Source organism: Cynocephalus volans, chromosome 13 (genome assembly GCF_027409185.1).
Source record: "Cynocephalus volans isolate mCynVol1 chromosome 13, mCynVol1.pri, whole genome shotgun sequence".
NCBI classification, from domain to species: domain Eukaryota; kingdom Metazoa; phylum Chordata; class Mammalia; order Dermoptera; family Cynocephalidae; genus Cynocephalus; species Cynocephalus volans.
The window spans coordinates 110,090,388-110,107,529 of NC_084472.1; the positions used below are offsets into that span (position 1 = coordinate 110,090,388).

The 17,142-nt window shown below is 49.3% G+C and overlaps 1 protein-coding gene across 4 annotated transcripts in view; it reads left to right on the forward strand.

Annotated features, from left to right (window-relative positions):
• The window catches only part of PLEKHA2 (pleckstrin homology domain containing A2), a 52,465-nt gene that overhangs the window by 27,620 nt on the left and 7,703 nt on the right, over positions 1 to 17,142 (forward strand). For all 4 annotated transcript variants that reach the window (XM_063076876.1, XM_063076874.1, XM_063076873.1 and 1 more), the window contains 7 exons: positions 5,513 to 5,561; positions 6,989 to 7,086; positions 12,041 to 12,181; positions 12,765 to 12,911; positions 13,207 to 13,275; positions 13,651 to 13,721; positions 15,527 to 15,590. In XM_063076876.1, coding sequence (XP_062932946.1) covers positions 5,513 to 5,561; positions 6,989 to 7,086; positions 12,041 to 12,181; positions 12,765 to 12,911; positions 13,207 to 13,275; positions 13,651 to 13,721; positions 15,527 to 15,590 — 639 coding nt within the window. The remainder of the gene's footprint in view (positions 1 to 5,512; positions 5,562 to 6,988; positions 7,087 to 12,040; positions 12,182 to 12,764; positions 12,912 to 13,206; positions 13,276 to 13,650; positions 13,722 to 15,526; positions 15,591 to 17,142) is intronic.

The following is a 17,142-nucleotide window of genomic DNA, read 5'->3' on the forward strand; positions in this document are numbered from 1 at the left end:
CCATGGTCAGAAATGTGGCTGCCTCCCTAATGCAGACCAGCCAGAGCCAGGGCCGGCTGCCTCCCCCGCCCTGTGGTCATCTTGCTGTGAGCTCATTAGGTCATTTCCCCAGGAGGTTCGAAGCAAGAGAATTCAGAGGAGGGGAACAGTGAACCTCATAATAAGTGAAAACTGAAACCCTCTCCTGTTTGAGAGGGTTTGGGAAGACTTAGAATTTTTTTTTGTTTGTTTGGGGGTTTTTTGGTGGGGAAGAGTGAATACAATCTGCTGCTGAGTCATGATTTATAAATGCAGTTTGAATGACAATTTCTAGAATTCTCAGCTCTTGGAGGCTGCCTCATTTAGAAAGGATAGACCTGCTTTTTAGCCCTCCCTGAGAGAGGCAGGCCTGGGTGGGTGTTCTGCAAAACCCACAGCTGCCACTGGCTCAGGTTACACAGAGCTGAGAGCCTTTAACTCCTGCCTGACCCGATGCCAGGAAGGAGGGGTTTTCCCAGAAAAACATTCAGCCATGGTGCTGGTTCCATCCAGTTCAGCATTCCAGGTTACTTCTTGTTAACCCTCAGGTGTTTCCTCCAGGAGTGCAGCATTTGCCACAGCTTTGCCACAGCACGGGCCTGCTGCCATGGCATGGTGGGTTCTGTCCGTAACTGTCTCCTGAGGGCTAGTGCTGGGAAGATGGGGATGGGCACGTGGTCTTGCACAGAGGCAGGCAGATGACAGTGCTCGATCTCATGTCATCCAGGGCATCCATGCAGCAGAACCAGTTCTTGGGCAAACTAGAAGATAATTGAAGCTGGCCTTTGGCACCACCCATGGTCCTGCTTTGCCTGACAGCTCCTGTCTCCGCTCTGACCGTCTCTGCACAGCCAGCCCCACTGTCCCACCCATAGCCTGGGTCCCATTTTGTCAGGGCCTTGCCCTCAGTTACCTGTCAGGAAGAACTTCCTAGAACAGTGATTCTTAACTTTTTTTGGGGGGGGTGTCATGTACACTTTTGAGAGTCTGATGAGCATGGACTCGTTTTACAGGTAAATGTATATATGTGTGTAAACGTCTTGACTTTGCCTGTAATTTTAAGAGGCTCACTGACCCCCTGGAGTTGATCCAGAGACCCCAGCCCAGAATGCCTCCAACTGTCCTGTGTAGGTGGCTGCTTACTCTGCTGCTGTTGATGCCACCGTGTGGGACAAGGTCACCCCAGACGCTGGGGCAGAGGTGCACCAGAGCTCCAAAACCTTGTTTTGCTGCTGCTGCTTTTGCCAGAGGGGCCCCACCTCCACTTGTGGCCAGGGGCAGGCAGGGTGGGGTTGGCCCGAGCAGTGTCCTGCCACATATGCCTTTGCTGCTCCTGTGGTCTGTGTTTGATCTGATAAGAGCAAGTTCCTGAGAGTCTGTCGAGCTGTGGAGCAGCCGTGTCTGCGTCACTCCACGGGTGACCCCTGCTCACTCCCCTGCTCACTCCCCTGCTCACGTGCCGACCTCCTCTCACTGCTGGCATGTTCACAGGACCTGCCAGTCAACCACCATTGTGCGGATACTCAACTGCGGCTGCCTCTGCGAGTGCAGATGGCTGTGCCCTCAGTGGAGTCGGGCTGCCAGGTGTCCTGCCATCTGCGGCCACTCTTCTTTAGGAGGCCCCTCTGTTCCTTCACTAGGTCTCAAGGGGGCTGTTGCAGCCTGGCCTGATCACCAGCAGGCAGTGGGGGTGGGCAGAGCCGGATAGACCCCCGGGGGGCAGGAGTTCCGCCTCTGTGGGTACTGTGATGTTGGGGAGAGGCTGAAGCCACATCTCTACAACAAATTAGATTCCCTTCTTGGCCCTTCTCTGTGTAGAGCACAGCAACAGGTAGATATAATTTCATTTTCTTCTTTTGCCGTTCTGTGACTAGGGGGCTACTAATTTTACTGTGGCTTTACCAATGGGAAGCTGACCAGAGACACTGAGGGTCTTACCCTTGCTGCACAGCCAATCAGGGCAGAACTAAAACTGATCCTGTTAATTCAGCCATGAGCTGTATTGCCCAGTAATCCTTCGGTGGTAAGCCATCAGGCGTGAGCAGATTCTCCAGTGTGCATGCTGCATGCCCACACACCTCCCCACTGAAAACTGGATGAACACACAAAAGCAAACAAAAAGCCAAGCTTTAGTCCCCATCGTGAGCACATAGATAGCACTCTCACGGTATAGGCTAATAGGCTGTGGTCAAAGCAGATCACTTGTAATACAAACAGGGTGACACGTGCTGTTCTCTCTAGTCAGTGACATATGAGTTTCTCGGAGAAAAGGCAGTTCTCCTAAGAAGCCAGAAAAAAGGGTCTCGGAGTGCCTAGCTTTTCAGTGTCATTCTAAAGCTGAAAGTAGGGCTGAGCCCGTGGCGCACTCGGTAGCGTGCTGCGCTAGCAGCGCGGCGACGCTCCCGCCGCCGCGGGTTCAGATCCTATATAAGGATGATCGGTGCACTCCCTGGCTGAGCGCCGGTCACCGGAAAAAAAAAAAAAGAAGAAAAAAGGAAAAAAAAAATAAATAAATAAAGCTGAAAGTAGAAGGGCAGGTTCTGAGGACCGGGACAACCGAGGAAGTTCTGCAATGGTCAGGGGTATGTGGAAACCAAAGGCAGGACAAGCAGGAGCTGAAGGACAAGAGGACCCGGGGGAACATGGGTGCTAAGGCACAGAGCAAGATCTGAGGCAGTGACAGACCAGCACATCAGAGACGTGAACAGGATAAAGGCACATGCTGTGGTCTGGGTGGAATTCGGAGATCAGAGGCCCAGGCAAACAAAGTAGCATGGGGGACAGGACTAGTGATGGAGAGCCGGTGTCCTGTTACCTGGTGCTTAAGACATAGCTGAATTTGGGTTGTCTGTGTGTGAACTCAGGATATGTGGGTTTACCTTTGCTTAAATCTTCATGTTTTTCAGAACTTTCTTATGCCCTATGGCTTCCACCTTACATCATGGTAAACATGTTAAAATGCATGCACATCCCTCATTAATGTAATTCTTTGGCTATAAAATATTTGAGAGGATTTTACTTATTTTACTTTTGGAATGATTTGGCTGTGAGTAACATTCAATTTATGATAAGGTCTAATTTCTGGGTAATCATCTTGCACATTTTTGGGAACTAAGAAAACCTAAGCTACTAATTGTTTTCAGATGTAATGAAATTTTTTTGAATGCTTAATTGAAAGATTAATGAAGTTGACTTAATGTGACATTTTGTACGCCTTTAGTTAAATACTTGTCAGTGAGGTTGATACAGTGTCATGCAGACATTTAATTCGATATTTACTGACGCTGGCTGTGCCGTGTTCATTGTCTGTATCGGAGGCCGGGTGTTTTTTTCAGGGCTCGTGGGCCGTCAGCGTTTTGCCTGTAGTCCCAAGTGTGGCACTGCCTGTGTTAATGTGTGGAGGGGGTTTTTAAAGGAAATGAGGTATCAGAAACTATAAATAGTCCTTCCTTGATTGAGCAGATTCTGTATGACAGGATGGTTGAATGCCTCACCCGCACTGTCATATTTAATCCTCACGATAGCCCTATGAGAACATGATGTTATTATCCCTTATTTAATAGAACGGGAAATGGAGGTGACACAGCTTGGACACCTGTGATTTGAGACTGTCTCCAGAGTCTAGGCTGTGCTGCCTGTCCTTCTTTTGATCTTTTATAGGCTGCTACCTCAGTTCCCGTTTGAATATTTGGGATGATGATAATGTTGGTTAAGGAATCTGGGCAGGTCTATAGGAAGAACTTAGAGCTGAGAGCAAGCACCTGGGCAGACTGGGGGGTCAGTCGTTACTGCACCCTTGCAGCTGGTAGCTGTGCAGAGCCTTTAATTTCAGTTCAAGACCTTTCTTCAGGGCCTGGTTTCTAATACGCCTCCTGTTGAAGCAGAAGCCACCCTGCAGCCCCTGGGCGAGAGCACGTAGGAGGATGCCCTGGGCGAGAGCACGTAGGAGGATGCCCTGGGCGAGAGCACGTAGGAGGATGCCCTGGGCGAGAGCACGTAGGAGGATGCCCTGGGCGAGAGCACGTAGGAGGATGCCCTGGGCGAGAGCACGTAGGAGGATGCCCTGGGCGAGAGCACGTAGGAGGATGCCCTGGGCGAGAGCACGTAGGAGGATGCCCTGGGCGAGAGCACGTAGGAGGATCTGCTAGCTGGTGTCTTGGTCCATTTCTGTTGCTTATGACAAAATACCCAAACGTGGGTGTTTTATAAAGAAAATGAAATTTATTGGTTACAGTTCTAGAGGCTGGGAAGTCCAAAGACCAAGGAACACATCTGGTGAGGGTCTTCTTTGGTGGTGGCTCTGCAGCAACACAGGGTCTCACATGGCAGAAGATGGCAGAGCAGAGAGAAAGAGACCAACCTCCTCATTCACTCTCCTTTTAAAGGCACCAAAACCACTCCCATTATTCCAAGAATGGATCAGTCCATTCACAAGGGCACAGTCCTCACAATCTAGTCACCTCTTCAAGGTCCTACCTTTCAATTACCATAATAGGATTTCCCACCCTCTTAACATTATCAGAGTGGGGATTAAGCCTCCAACGTATTAAACTTTGGGGGGACACAGTTCAATCCATAGTAGCTGGGAAGGGGATTGAGGGAATGGTATCCAGGGGAGGACTATGACAGTATGTGAGTAGTCCCCAGCCTGGGTCCCAGGGAAGGTGGCTGCCTCCTTAGAGATCCCAGGTAGAGTGCTGCAAGCCTGCTGCAGGGATGTGCAGCCTGCATGAAGGATAGTCACCTAACGTTTGTGGGCACATGCTGGAATATGAGTTGCTTTTTGTAATCTTTCAGTGTGTTCGAACCTGCGTGATGGGGGCTCACATGTGCAGGTACTCAGGAATGTACGTGTAAAGAGTAAGATTGCAAAAGCAAGATGAAATAAACCATCGGGAGGCATAAAAATCCTCCCATTTTCTCATGTCCTTCCCTTAAATCCATAGGTGTGCTCTCTGATTCCATTAGCCCTCCTTGGGTGTGTGGAAAGTGCTCATTTTCACATGGTTAGGTAGCCAGGGTGGGTAGACGGGCAGTTGCGAGTGGCGTGCCGCCTCATCTTTCTGAGCACTCTCGTTGGGACCTTTGTGTTTGCAGCAAAACAACCTGTTTAGGAGGGGGTTGAAAGAAGAGTGGAGTCCTGCTACTGTGAATGAGGCCAGGACAGGTTATGTGGGCCAAAGAGAATTTTATCAGGACTCAGTGCCTTTTAAAAGTGTTTTTGCGGAGACAAAGATTCACACATGCATCAAGATAGTGGTTATCTCTGAGGGGTGGGGATTCTATCAGGGAAGGGCACACAGAGGGCTTCTAAGAAACAAGACTGATAATGCCTATTTCTTAATCTGAATGATGAGTATAGGGTTTAACTATGATTGTTTAAAATGTATGCATGTGTTTTATATACTATTTTTGTGTATGAAAAATTTCACAGTAAAAAATTTTCGGTAGTTAGAAACATTCATGTTTCTTTTATTTTTTAAATTTGATTTAGGTGAGCGTAGCTACCCCAAAGCAGAAACCAAAAACTCCATTTTGCTTTGGTAAGTATTGAGCCAGGGGATGGGTTTTCTTAATACTCGTGCAGCAACTTCCTCTTTTGCATGGTGACAGTCCTGTGATCACATGTGACCATACCCTGTGTGTATGAGTGACTAAAATTGCAGTGGTGTTCCTGGGTGTCAAGATATACAGCTTTCCTTGGTCTTGCTACAAAGACTGTTAATAACATAAGAACAGAGGGACAGGGACCAGTTACATTCCATTTTTCTTGATGCTACAGGGCAGGTGCAAAATACCTACTAGGAGTTTCTGGGAATGCTCATTTTGTAGCTGTGTAAGGTTGAGTTCAGGAAAGGTGGAGACTCGAGGAGGAGGGAGCGACAGTGTCAGGAAGCGGGTAATAGGAAGGAAGGAGAATTCTGCTGAGGTCTCAGTGTTGCCAAGTGAGTGATGGCACTGGGGGATGATGTAGGAAGCAGAGCCACTTGGTGGATGTCTCAAGTCACTGACTCGTCACCGAAGAGTTATTTGGCTCCCATTGTGTTCTAAGAACTTCACATAGTGCTGTGAGCAAATGTTAACAGATAGTTTTTGTTGTGTGTCCAGAGTGGTTCTGAACGTAGCTTCCTGAAGGCAGGGATGTCCCTCCGCATTGTCACTGTGGTGTCTTCGACATTTAGAATGGTTCCTGGTGTGCAGTGGGGGTTCAGTTGTTGTGTGAATGAATGAACTGATGAATTCTGTATCTGTCCCTTGATTCTCACTTCTTGTAGTTCAGGCTTATGCTAGGAGATAGTCCTTTGAGCTGTCCTCTGTCCCAACTTCAGATTGGCTCAAACTTCTTTGGTGCTCTCTTTTTGTCATTTCTTTCACATATTATGTCTAAGTTCAAAAATGACTCAGATCTTGTGGTCAGCAGATCTAAAAATATATATATAATAATAATGGACCTAGAAGTAAATTGTTGGCTTAATAGAACGCTCAGAGGAAACAGGTTCAAAATGAGGCCAAGGTCACAGATTTGATCTCAGGCGAGCTTTGTTCCACTTCCCAACTGCAGACAAGGCTCCCAGTCCAAGCTAGTTGTGCCAGTGAAAAGGAAGTACTGGGTCCAGAATCACATATGTATCATCACAACTATAGATCAGTTAGCACCGTTGGAAAGCGGTTCATGACTTGTCTTATCGAGGGCCGGCCAGCAGCCTCATCACCACAGCAGCACAGTAAGGCTGTTGTTCGTGTCGTCAGGTGTCACTCTGTGGCCAGAGACGGGAGAGCGAGTGAGCAGTTGTGGCCTGCTGCTTCCTAAATGTCCGTGCAAGTGACATAGCGTTGTGGGAAATTTCTTGATCTGCTTTGTGGGGTTCATGGTTCTCGCTCCCTCCAACACCTTAGCTTTGTGGAGTCTCATTGTGTTGCTTGTATCCTGACTTGGGGATTTCTCCCTTCTTCCCCATGACTTTTTCAGTTATCAATGCCCTGTCTCAGAGATATTTTCTTCAAGCCAATGACCAGAAAGATCTGAAGGATTGGGTTGAAGCCCTGAACCAAGCCAGCAAGATCACGGTACGTACAGTTTCTTCTCTTTTCTGCAGGGAGTAAAAGGGTCCCTTCCCAGCATGCGGCCTGTTTGGAGTGGGAGAAACTCAGATGGCAATGGGGCTTTCCTGGGAGCCGCGTCTAGACCCAGTTCTCCCCTGCCTCTGCTTATACCTGGGCTGTCTAACCACAAGTTGAACTGAGAGTATGAATTTGAATCTAGTTCAAGGGGAAGTCTATGGATCACCCTTCTGTGCATCCTGCTTGGCCACTTTGGGTAATTCTGGGATGCTGATTGAGAACGTAGTAGGATCGGACAATGGATTGCTGGCTGTGAGAAGTAGAGTAAAGGGGAGAATTTACTTCTTCCTTAGAAATACAGAAAAAAAAAGGGAGAGGGTGGGAAGAAAGGAGAGGGAAAACTATATGTTTTAGAAAAAACTAGACCTTTAACAACTAAGACAGGCAGATTCCTGGCCTGTACACCATGGTTTGTGTGCTAAAAAGTTTGACTTATGACATTCGAGTGACTTCCAATAATAGTGACTGTGTGCTGGTGCAAATTATTCTCTGGACACCTATCTAGCATTTGTGTTGTGAGACCCAACCCAAGTACAGTTGAGTCATTTAAGCAGTTTTGCTTATTAACTTGATGAAGCTTGTTCTGATAAGCCTTGGTAGACCGTGAAAAGAGAGGGTGTAGTGGTGGGCGGAGGAAGGGAGGTCGCTGCTACTCACCCGCTCGTGGGCTGCTGTGTGCTTGTGCTCGTGGCTTCAGAGAGTGCTGACTTCAGTAAAGGTTTTCTTGTTCATGCTGGGGGTCTTCACCCTTTTTTTGGCATCTTCCACAGTCTGGGGTTTCTCTCAACGTCTGATACTCGGTTACTGTTCAGAGTCCCCTCCTGTATTTCCTCCTCTGTTCCTGCCTGGTGGTCGGGGCTGGACAGCTGCCAGGCCGCAGGGAGGCTCTTTGCTTTTCCTTCGTGCCTCAAGCATAGAGTTGCTCTGAGCAGCTCGTTCCCCTGCCTCTGCTCTGCCACATGGAGCGGAAGGCACAGGCTGTAGCAGTGGAGGGTGTGCAGTGGAGGGTTCAGGGGCTGGAAGTCCAAAGACTGCTGAGACGTTGAAGCCTCCTTCAGAGCCTCTGGTGGCTCCACGGTGCTCCTTGGTTTCCTCTGCTCTGTTACATGTCCCCTCAGTTCTGCCAGAGGTCCTGTGGAGTGGGAGGAAGAGGAGACGTCCCCTGCTTCCTGCCCATCTTTCTGTGTCCTGGCAGAGTTTACTCCTTTCTCCACTTTCTGTATCATCCTGTACTGTGTGTCCTTCCTCAGGGAGGCTGGAAGAAGTTGGGTAGATGTGGGTCTGTGACCCACATTGGTGGGACACATGTTTATTTTAGGGTACTTCATGTGTGAAGTGAAGCACCAGATACTTCGAGGAGACAGATGAAAGGGGACAGGTAATGGAGTGAGCCAGATTCACACACACTGTCACTCGCCCCGCGCACCGCTTCTGTGAGACGGTTGTTCATGAGGTTTTAGATGAGGAACATGGAGATCCGAATCTTGCCTAAGATCCAGAGGTTAGTGCGTGGCAGAGTTGGGATTCTAACCCAGGTCCTCTGACTCCCAAGACCTAGGAGTTTATGAAACTATTAAAAATAAGCAACAGTTGTAAAATATGTTCGTTAGATATACATCACTTTAATACATGGCTTCATTTTAGCCTTGTAAAACCTTAAGCAGGAAGGGCAAGTGCTGTCCCCATTTATAGTGAGGAAATGGAATTGCCTAGAGCTGAAAGTGGTTCGCCCCAGGTCTTGCAGCCAGGATGGATCCTGTTTTCCTGCCCAGAGATTGCTGTCCATTTTATGATAAGGCCACTGAGTCCTTGTGATGGAAGAAAATGTTTCTAAATTGTATTTAAAGAGTTGGGTTCTCTCAGGATATTAGTGTTCCTGTATTTCCTAGGGTTGCTGTAACAGACTGGGCGGCTGCAAACTACAGGAACATATTCTCTCATGCTCTGGAGGCTAGAGGTCTGAAGTCTGGGTGTCGGCAGGACCGCGCTCCCTCTGAAGGCTCTAGGGGAGACCCCTTCCTGGCCTCCTAGCTTCTGGGGGCTCCAACAGTCCTGGGTACTCCTTGGCTTGTAGCCGCGTCCCTCCGTCTCTGCCTCCGTCTGCACGTGGCCGTCCTCACTGTGCGTCTGCGTGGCCTCTCCTCTTCTTACAAGGACACCAGTCACTGGACCTGGACCCACCCTAAACCAGTGTTAACTCTCAGTGTTAAATTAACTCATTTTAATTTAACTACTTACATTGCCAAAGATCCTATTTCCAAATAAAGTCACATTCTAAGGCTGTGGGTGGACAGTTTTGGGGGGACATTATTCAACTCACAGCATCTCCCAAAAAGGTTAAAAACTGAGCAGTAAAGTAAAGCACTGAGCCTTTCCCCGAAGCTGGGTGATTCCTCATAGCAGTGTAACCACGGCCAGTATGAAGAAAGATGAGTCCCTGAAATCGTCATCTCGTGGGCCGGCTGGTTAGCTCAGTAGTTAGAGCGCGGCCTTAGAACACCGAAGCGAAGGGTTTGGATGCTGGTACTGGCCAGCCGCCAAGAAAAGGAAAGAAAAAGAAAATTTCATCTCACATGGAAATGAGATCCATGCGGAGCTCCCTCATCAGAGAACACCCCGAAGGTGGGTGGAAGAGGGCACACCTCTAATTAGGTCTCTGGGGGACGGGCAAACCAGGAGAATGACCTGTTTTCAAGCTGTGTGGCTTTGTTATGCTCGAGGTTTTTTGTGCACAGGCTGACTTAAAGTGGAAACAGCTTGGCAAGGCTCTGCATGGCTGGTCAGAAGCAGGCCCATAAGTGGTGCCAAGCAGTGTCCTCTGGGCAGACCCATGAGATTCCAAGAGGAAATACGACAGCCCGGCTTCTGTGAGACCTTTTCTGGCCGCTGGGAACTCTAAAAAGTTACTTCCCTCCTCCTTTGCTGGATTTCAGGAATTCATTTGGGTCATTTGGGGAAATTTCTGCTGTTCCATGGTGATTATATCACTAAATATCCCAGCAAAAGTCAACGTCCCAGAAAAATTTGGCCACCCAATAACAGGAGTTGGAAAATGACTTAATCTTAATGAGTTTTAGTTTACCTCATCTACAAAATAGAGTCATGCCTACTTGATAAGAGTGCTTGAAGATTGTAATGCAGTACAGAGCTTAGTACCTTCCCAGCACTGAATGGGTCCCAGAGAAGTGGTAACTGCTTTTGTCTCTCAGTCAGTCAGAGGAAAAAGAAAAGGTGGAATTTCCAGCCTGATTTGGAAAGTTGGGGCCAGAGGTCATCCTTATATATGTGAACCGAATGCGCAGTCCAGGAAGAAAAGATCTCATCTTCTTTCTGGGGACAGTGTGATTGCAGTGGTCCTATTCCTTTGAACAGATGCCAGATAGAGTGGGCTTCAGTTCCTGTTTTTGGCAAGGTTCTCATATAGCTCTGAGCTCCTGAAAGGGTGTGGCTCCTTAGGTCTCTGTGACTCCGAAGGCTGTAGGAGGAGTGGAAGCGGACGTTAGCTTTTCTCATGTGGATGACAGTTACCTTCCTGGCAGATAGAGGCAGGAGCTGCATGCTCTCGGAGGCGTCTGACGCTGTGGACAACGTGCTGGCTGAGAGGCAGAGTCTCGTCTGTGCTCAGTTATTGATCGTGGCTTTGGACAAATGGCTTGACTGTTCTGAGCCTCTTATTTTCTTACAAAATGCATGATTTCATCAGGGTTTGCAGACTGTGATAGAAATGACTGAAGTGGGCAAGGAGAAGAAAAAGGACAACAGAAATGAGGATGCATGATGTGTGACACATGCCTCAGTGTTGGGGGGACAGGTAGGGACTGCGGCAAACTAAAGAATGTCCTTTCCCACCAAATGACCGAGCAGCTGCTTAGCCAGAATCTGGGTTTTTATGTGAAATATCCCACATTTTAAATGTAGATTGAAAAACACATTGCCTAGAGCAGACAGTCACAGTTGGGGCAGAGTCTACCTGTGGCCGCGGGTTTGCTACTTCTGGCCAGTGATTTCCACCTGACGGCAAGAATTCTTTAATGATGAGATCAGCTGTGGTCTGTAACTCATTCTTCCAAAAGGGCTCCATTTGCAAGTATTAGTACCATTTGTAAAATGTTAATTAAAATATTTTGTAACAGGTTTACAAAATATTTTTATATGTTTCTACAGTGTTTCAATTTATGTGCTCTGCCCTTTGATAACCACAGCAACTCTCGTGACATGGGTATTGTCCCTCTTTCCACTTCACACGTGAGATGTTTTAGGCCTAGATAGGTTCAGTGGCTTGCAGAAGGTCACTCAGGCAGTTAGTGAGGGATCAAGTGTTCCAGCCCAGGCCTTCCGGCTGCCGGCTCGTGCATCCCTCCCCCGTGCCTGCCACCCCATGCGCTCTCACCTGCTGCACCCGCCTGGCTGCTTTCTCCTGTTGGTCCGCGGGGCCCCTGTGTCAGTGTCTCCTCCTCTGGAGACCTCCCGGCCACTCCATTTCAGGTAGTTCCCTTGCTGCTCTCTGTTGCAGCTCTCGTTTATTTTCTTTGTGGCGCTCATCACCCTTTGATTTTTTTTTTTTGGTCAGTCTTCCCTGCTAACGTGAGCATTGTGAGAGCAGGACCCATGTCTATTTTGCTTGATGTTTTATCTTTGGTTTCTAGCCAGGGAAGGGCTGGCTCATAGCAGGTACTCAATAAATGTGTTGAGTAAGTATATACCTGCGTGCGTGTGGAGGGGTTGCTCGCTGAGCCCCTCCTAATCACGTAGGGCTCGACAGAAGGGCTGGGGACGAGAGGGGAGTCTTACTACAGTTTGGTACATTCAGGCCTCTTGCTGCCCCTCCCCCACCCCGCTTTTGGCTCCCCACTTTTCCTACGCCTTCTGTCTCCGTTGACCATGCTGACATTCTTCTCAGGTACCCAAAGTTGGGAGCCTACCTCCAGCTACCGAAGTTCTCAAAAGCCTGGCTCCTGCTCCAGCCCTAGAGAAGAAGCCCCAGGTGGCCTACAAGACCGAGATCATTGGAGGGGTGGTGGTGCACACGCCCATCAACCAGGTGCTGGGGCCTGGCCAGGGCCACTGGGGGCAGTGGGGGAGGGGGAAGGGGAATGTCCATGGTGTGCCAGCCACGTGCATGGAGGACTGGACGAGAAGAGGGTGGTGAGAGTGGGGGAGCTCGTGCAGAGGGGGAGATCAGGAAAATGCAGGGCACGGGAGTGTGAGTCATGGCAGTGCAGAAATTGAGGCCACCGCATCTCAAAACTGTGCAGTTGGTATGGTTCTGCACCAGACACAGGAAACACATGCTCGTAAAAGCCATGGGAAGGGGGACTGAGGAAGGTAAGCGAGGCTGGAAACAAGCCCCCATCCCTGCTCCCTTTTGGGTGCTTGTCCCCTCTTCTGGGTGCGTTGTCTCTTTCCCTTTCTCCTGGGTCTGCCCAGCCTCCCTGAGCCTTGTTCTGTGACAGCACCCAGTGGAGTGCCTGCCAGGAGCAAAGTAAATAATATTTTCTTGTTTGTTTCTTCATTGATTGACAGTGGCAAAGAGGCAAGAGATGGGGCTGGGGGGAGGTGGGTGGGGACCACAGCCGCATAGGGAGCGAGAAGGAGGTGTTAATCCTGACACTGTTTCCTTATAGAACGGCGGGGACGGGCAGGAAGGGAGTGAGCTGGGGCCCCATGCCATCCTTCGAAGGTCCCAGAGTTACATCCCCACGTCAGGCTGCCGGGCATCCACTGGACCTCCCCTCATCAAGAGTGGCTACTGTGTGAAGCAGGGGAACGTGGTGAGTGTCACACGGGGCGGGGTTGGAGCCAGTGGGTGTGGATGTGGCAGGGGTGAGAGGAGACTGAAAGGAAGAGCTGCAGCCCTCCGTGCTGGCCGCCACCTAAACCAGCGTCTCGGTTCCAGTTACTCAGTTGCACGTGTCAGAGGTGTTGCCCTGACATGGAGCAGCCTCTGCGCCCACTGCCCATGGGAGGCTGACCTCCATGGCCGAGTTCCTGGGATCTTCACGTTAGGACACCCTCCACGATGCTGGGGCCTCTCCCTGATGTCTCGCTCTTTATGTTTTATTTCAGCGGAAGAGCTGGAAACGTCGCTTCTTTGCACTCGATGACTTTACCCTCTGCTACTTCAAGTGTGAGCAGGTTTGTAGTGGCTTTGGAACCCTTCTGAGGTCGTGGAAGTGAAGGGGTGCATGAGTGTCCACCCACAGGAGAGCAGGCGTGAGCAGAGATGGGGACACACGCACAGATGTCAGAGGCGCCGTGGTCTCAGTGCCGTCACCTTGTGTGTGCCTCTTTACGATGGTACTAAAGTGGCCTTAACTTCCTCCCGTCGCCTGTGCAGAGAGCTGCTGTGTGCTCAGAGCCACAGAGCATCTTCTTAGATTTTTGTTTCTCTCGATGATTATTTTGAGATCAGGTTGTTTGCCTCTGAGAGAGGGGCATCCGTCAGCTGGGCTGGGGTGTGGTATTATGCAGACAGCCTCACCTACCTGTCTTTTTGTTTTTTTCCACCAGGATCGAGAGCCTCTGCGCACTATATTGCTCAAAGATGTTCTCAAGACCCATGAGTGTCTGGTCAAGTCTGGGTAATCATCTCTGCTTATTCTCTTCTGATCAAAACTTCCTGATCAAGACCTTCAGTCTTCCTTTACTCCTCTCGAGGCTCTGTGCAAGAGTCTTCTTTTTGCAAGAGCAGGGACGGGGACCTAATGTGTATGGCTGACACTGCGTCCAAGCTGACACAGACACAAGGTGACGCCAGGCAGACCCACCCTCTTCCCGTTATTCTGGCTCCCAAGGAGATAAGCCTGCAAGATAATTTCTGATGGAGAAAAATAAAAAATATAGAAACGAAGAAGAAAGTGGAGTCCGGATGCTTCTCAGCTGTTAGAATTAGTGCTCAGTCTCCAGGAGGACGGGGTCTGAGACCAGGGACTATGCCGTTAGGTCACTGCCTTCAGCACCTCTGGTCAGATCATGGCTCTTGCCAGGGCCTCTTCCCTGAACTTCTTAAGCCTTGTCTCTTCTCCCTTTGACCCTGATGTCCCATTAACACCAGGGTGACTCACGGCATCGCTGTTTCCTCCCATTGGTCAGGAAGAACAAGCATTTTTCATATATTCCTCTTTCCACTATGAGATGGCTACTCCCAAGTGCCACAGTGTACAGGTTGAGTTTGGAACTTGGCAAGGGATCTCCCATATCTAGTACAAAATACACACGCCACTAGAGCTAAACTTGAGAGACTGCAAGTATATCTGAGCATCTAGAAATCCTCTTTTTGGCCATCAATCTGCAGTCCTTAGAGAGTGTTTGTCTCTCTCCATCCCGTGGACTGTGCATGCAGAGCCTGCATATGTCATCAGGGAAGCTATTAGCAGGCAGACTCTTTTCTCATGAAAACCTCACATGAGGGTTTTACATGGTAACAACATGCTGTGTGACCCAGGGAAGCAGGGACTGAAGCACCGTACTCAGCCTTGCAAATGGCAGTTGCAGAGTAAGCAAGATTGGGGATGTTCCCGGTGACAATTTATAATTCATAAAAGTATAGCTGTAGATGGAGGTTCCAGACGTATGGCCCCAGGGGTAGGCAGTGGGCAGAGGAAAGACTGGGCATGACTGGATCCTTGGAGATCCTTGATTGTTCCCGACTGTGGAAGGCCCTCATAGATGTGAGACCACCTGGACGTGTTGGGGCAGCTTAAGGAATCAATCCCGAGTGCCTCAGACCTTCCCTACATTGCTAACTCTGCCCGTGTCACACGAAACTCTGAGTGAAAGAAGTGAGGGAGTTGGAGACCAGCAGGGAAGGAAGTCCCTGGGCTTCCTTGAGAGAAGTTGGTGGGGTTGCTGCTTGGGTGGAAGACACCTTTGGAAAAGGAGAGCTGGCTCCCTAGGAGAGGCAGATGGCGGTGCAGTAGTTAGAAGCAGAGACTCTGGAGTCAGACCTGGGACCATGTCTCTGGCACGATGGACCAGTCATTTAAACTCCCTGAGCCTGGGTTTTCTTACCCCCAAAATGGAGAAAGTCACACAGAACACTCCATATATCTTAGCCACTAGAAAAGAGAGAGAGAAAGAACTGTAGGAGGTGGGGGGTGTTGTGGGTATGTGGCAGGAGGTTTTGGAGGGAAAGCTTTATCTTGTTAGAAGTGGGGGTGGGGGGAGTGTCCATAGGGATGGCAAAACCTCCTGAGACCCTCTAGGAAGTGAAACTAGAGGAAACCCCGCGAGTGTTTTTTGAGGCAGGGGATTAAGGAGGAATGGCCTGGAAATCCCCCACCCCCTTTTTTATGCTTGAGGGCACTGGTGCATTGACTCCGGACGGTCAGGTCCTTGGTGTGTGCATCAGCATGCATAGTAATGTGCTTTTTCTTTCTCTGTCTAGTGATCTGTTAATGAGGGACAACCTGTTTGAAATAATAACAAGCTCCAGGACCTTCTACATACAGGTAACATGCGCACTCTGAGAAGACTTAGGCATTTCATTTCTGTGAATGGTGTATTATCAGGCCTTGCCCTTTCCTTTGCTTTCTTCTTTCTTTCACATGAAGTTTCTTGGCAGTAAATTTAGCCCCTGATAGTCAGTCTGAGTCCCATTTTATTCTAAACAGGATGTTCGCCAAAAGCTTTCCGACCATAATATAATGAGATCAGGTCAAGCTGCTCTACTGGGGAATGGGAGTTTGTACCAGCTGCTCTCAGCTGCTGGGCTCCAGCTAAGCAGAGAAAAGGAGAACTGGTCAGTGGTTTCACTTCTCTTTTGGAGGGTATTTATAAGTCCCGTCTGTGTGTGGACATCACTGTGTGCGGAAGGACAAAAGCACAGAGGGCCTTGTGCAGGCACCAGGTGCAAAGCCCAGCTGCACAGAGAGCCATTGTTTGGGCTCTGACGGTTCACTTTTCAGAAACCTCTCCCCTCTCCCCATGGCTCTGCAGTTCTCCTAACTCCTTCTGTAGTCATAGAAGCTAGAAAGGCAGACTTCCAAGCACAGCCTAACTTTCAGGGCCAAGTCCCTAACCCAGCCTGCCTAGCAGTCCACAGAAACACAGCACAGATTCCCAACACTGTGGTGGTGCTGCCTGTCTGCATTAAAGCTGACATGTAGTGTGTTGGTTTAAATGTACGACATCCCAGTCGAAAGTTTTCAGGGTTCCCAGCTCCCTTTCTTCTCTGTTCCCAGTGTCGCTCCCCCCAGCCCCTCTCTGCCACAGGGGTCTGCTCCCTCCCCTCTTTCTTGGGCAGCGGCTCCCCTCGTGGGTCCTCCTGCCTGAGCCCAGCGGGCATGCAGCAGACTTAGGCATCTGCGGGCTACACTCATTCAGACAAATGTGCCATTTGGGGAGAGGCAAGGGAGCAAACAAGCCGTGGAAAGGGTTGCTGTGTGTGTTAGAGCTACTTGTTTACCAGCAGTGTTGCCATTCAGAGACAAGGTTTAACTTGTATCTGCAACAGAAGTTTCTAGTTCTTGCATTCAGCAGATATTTGTAGAGTGTCCTTAGAGTACAGGCATGTTATCCTCAGGCTGGAGACACCTCATTAAATATTACACATCTTGAACCCAAGAGAGAGACACATTATAACCAGGTAAACAGGCAGTTACTACCATGTGATGGGGTTGTTGTGTGGGTGTTGGATAGGTGAAGAGTTTGCAGAGTGGTCTATGTGTGACACAGATCTTAGCAACACAAGGAGTAAAGCTTCATATATGTAAACTGAAAAAAAATTTTAGGAAGGCAGGTGATCCCAGCATGAAATGCAGAACGTGACAGAGAAATATAAATGTATTACAAATATGAAACAACCTCCCTGAAGGGTGGGGAGCACAAAGCCAAACCAGACAACGACAAAACAGTGTGACGTGTGCTGCTACCATTACAGTGAGTACCAGTTGCCGTGGGAACTCACAAGAAAGGCACCGCCCCTGGCCTAAGGGAGTCAGGGAAGGCTTTCTGAAGGGAGATACTTGTACATCTCGGCTGAGTCAGTTGGGGGAAGAGTGG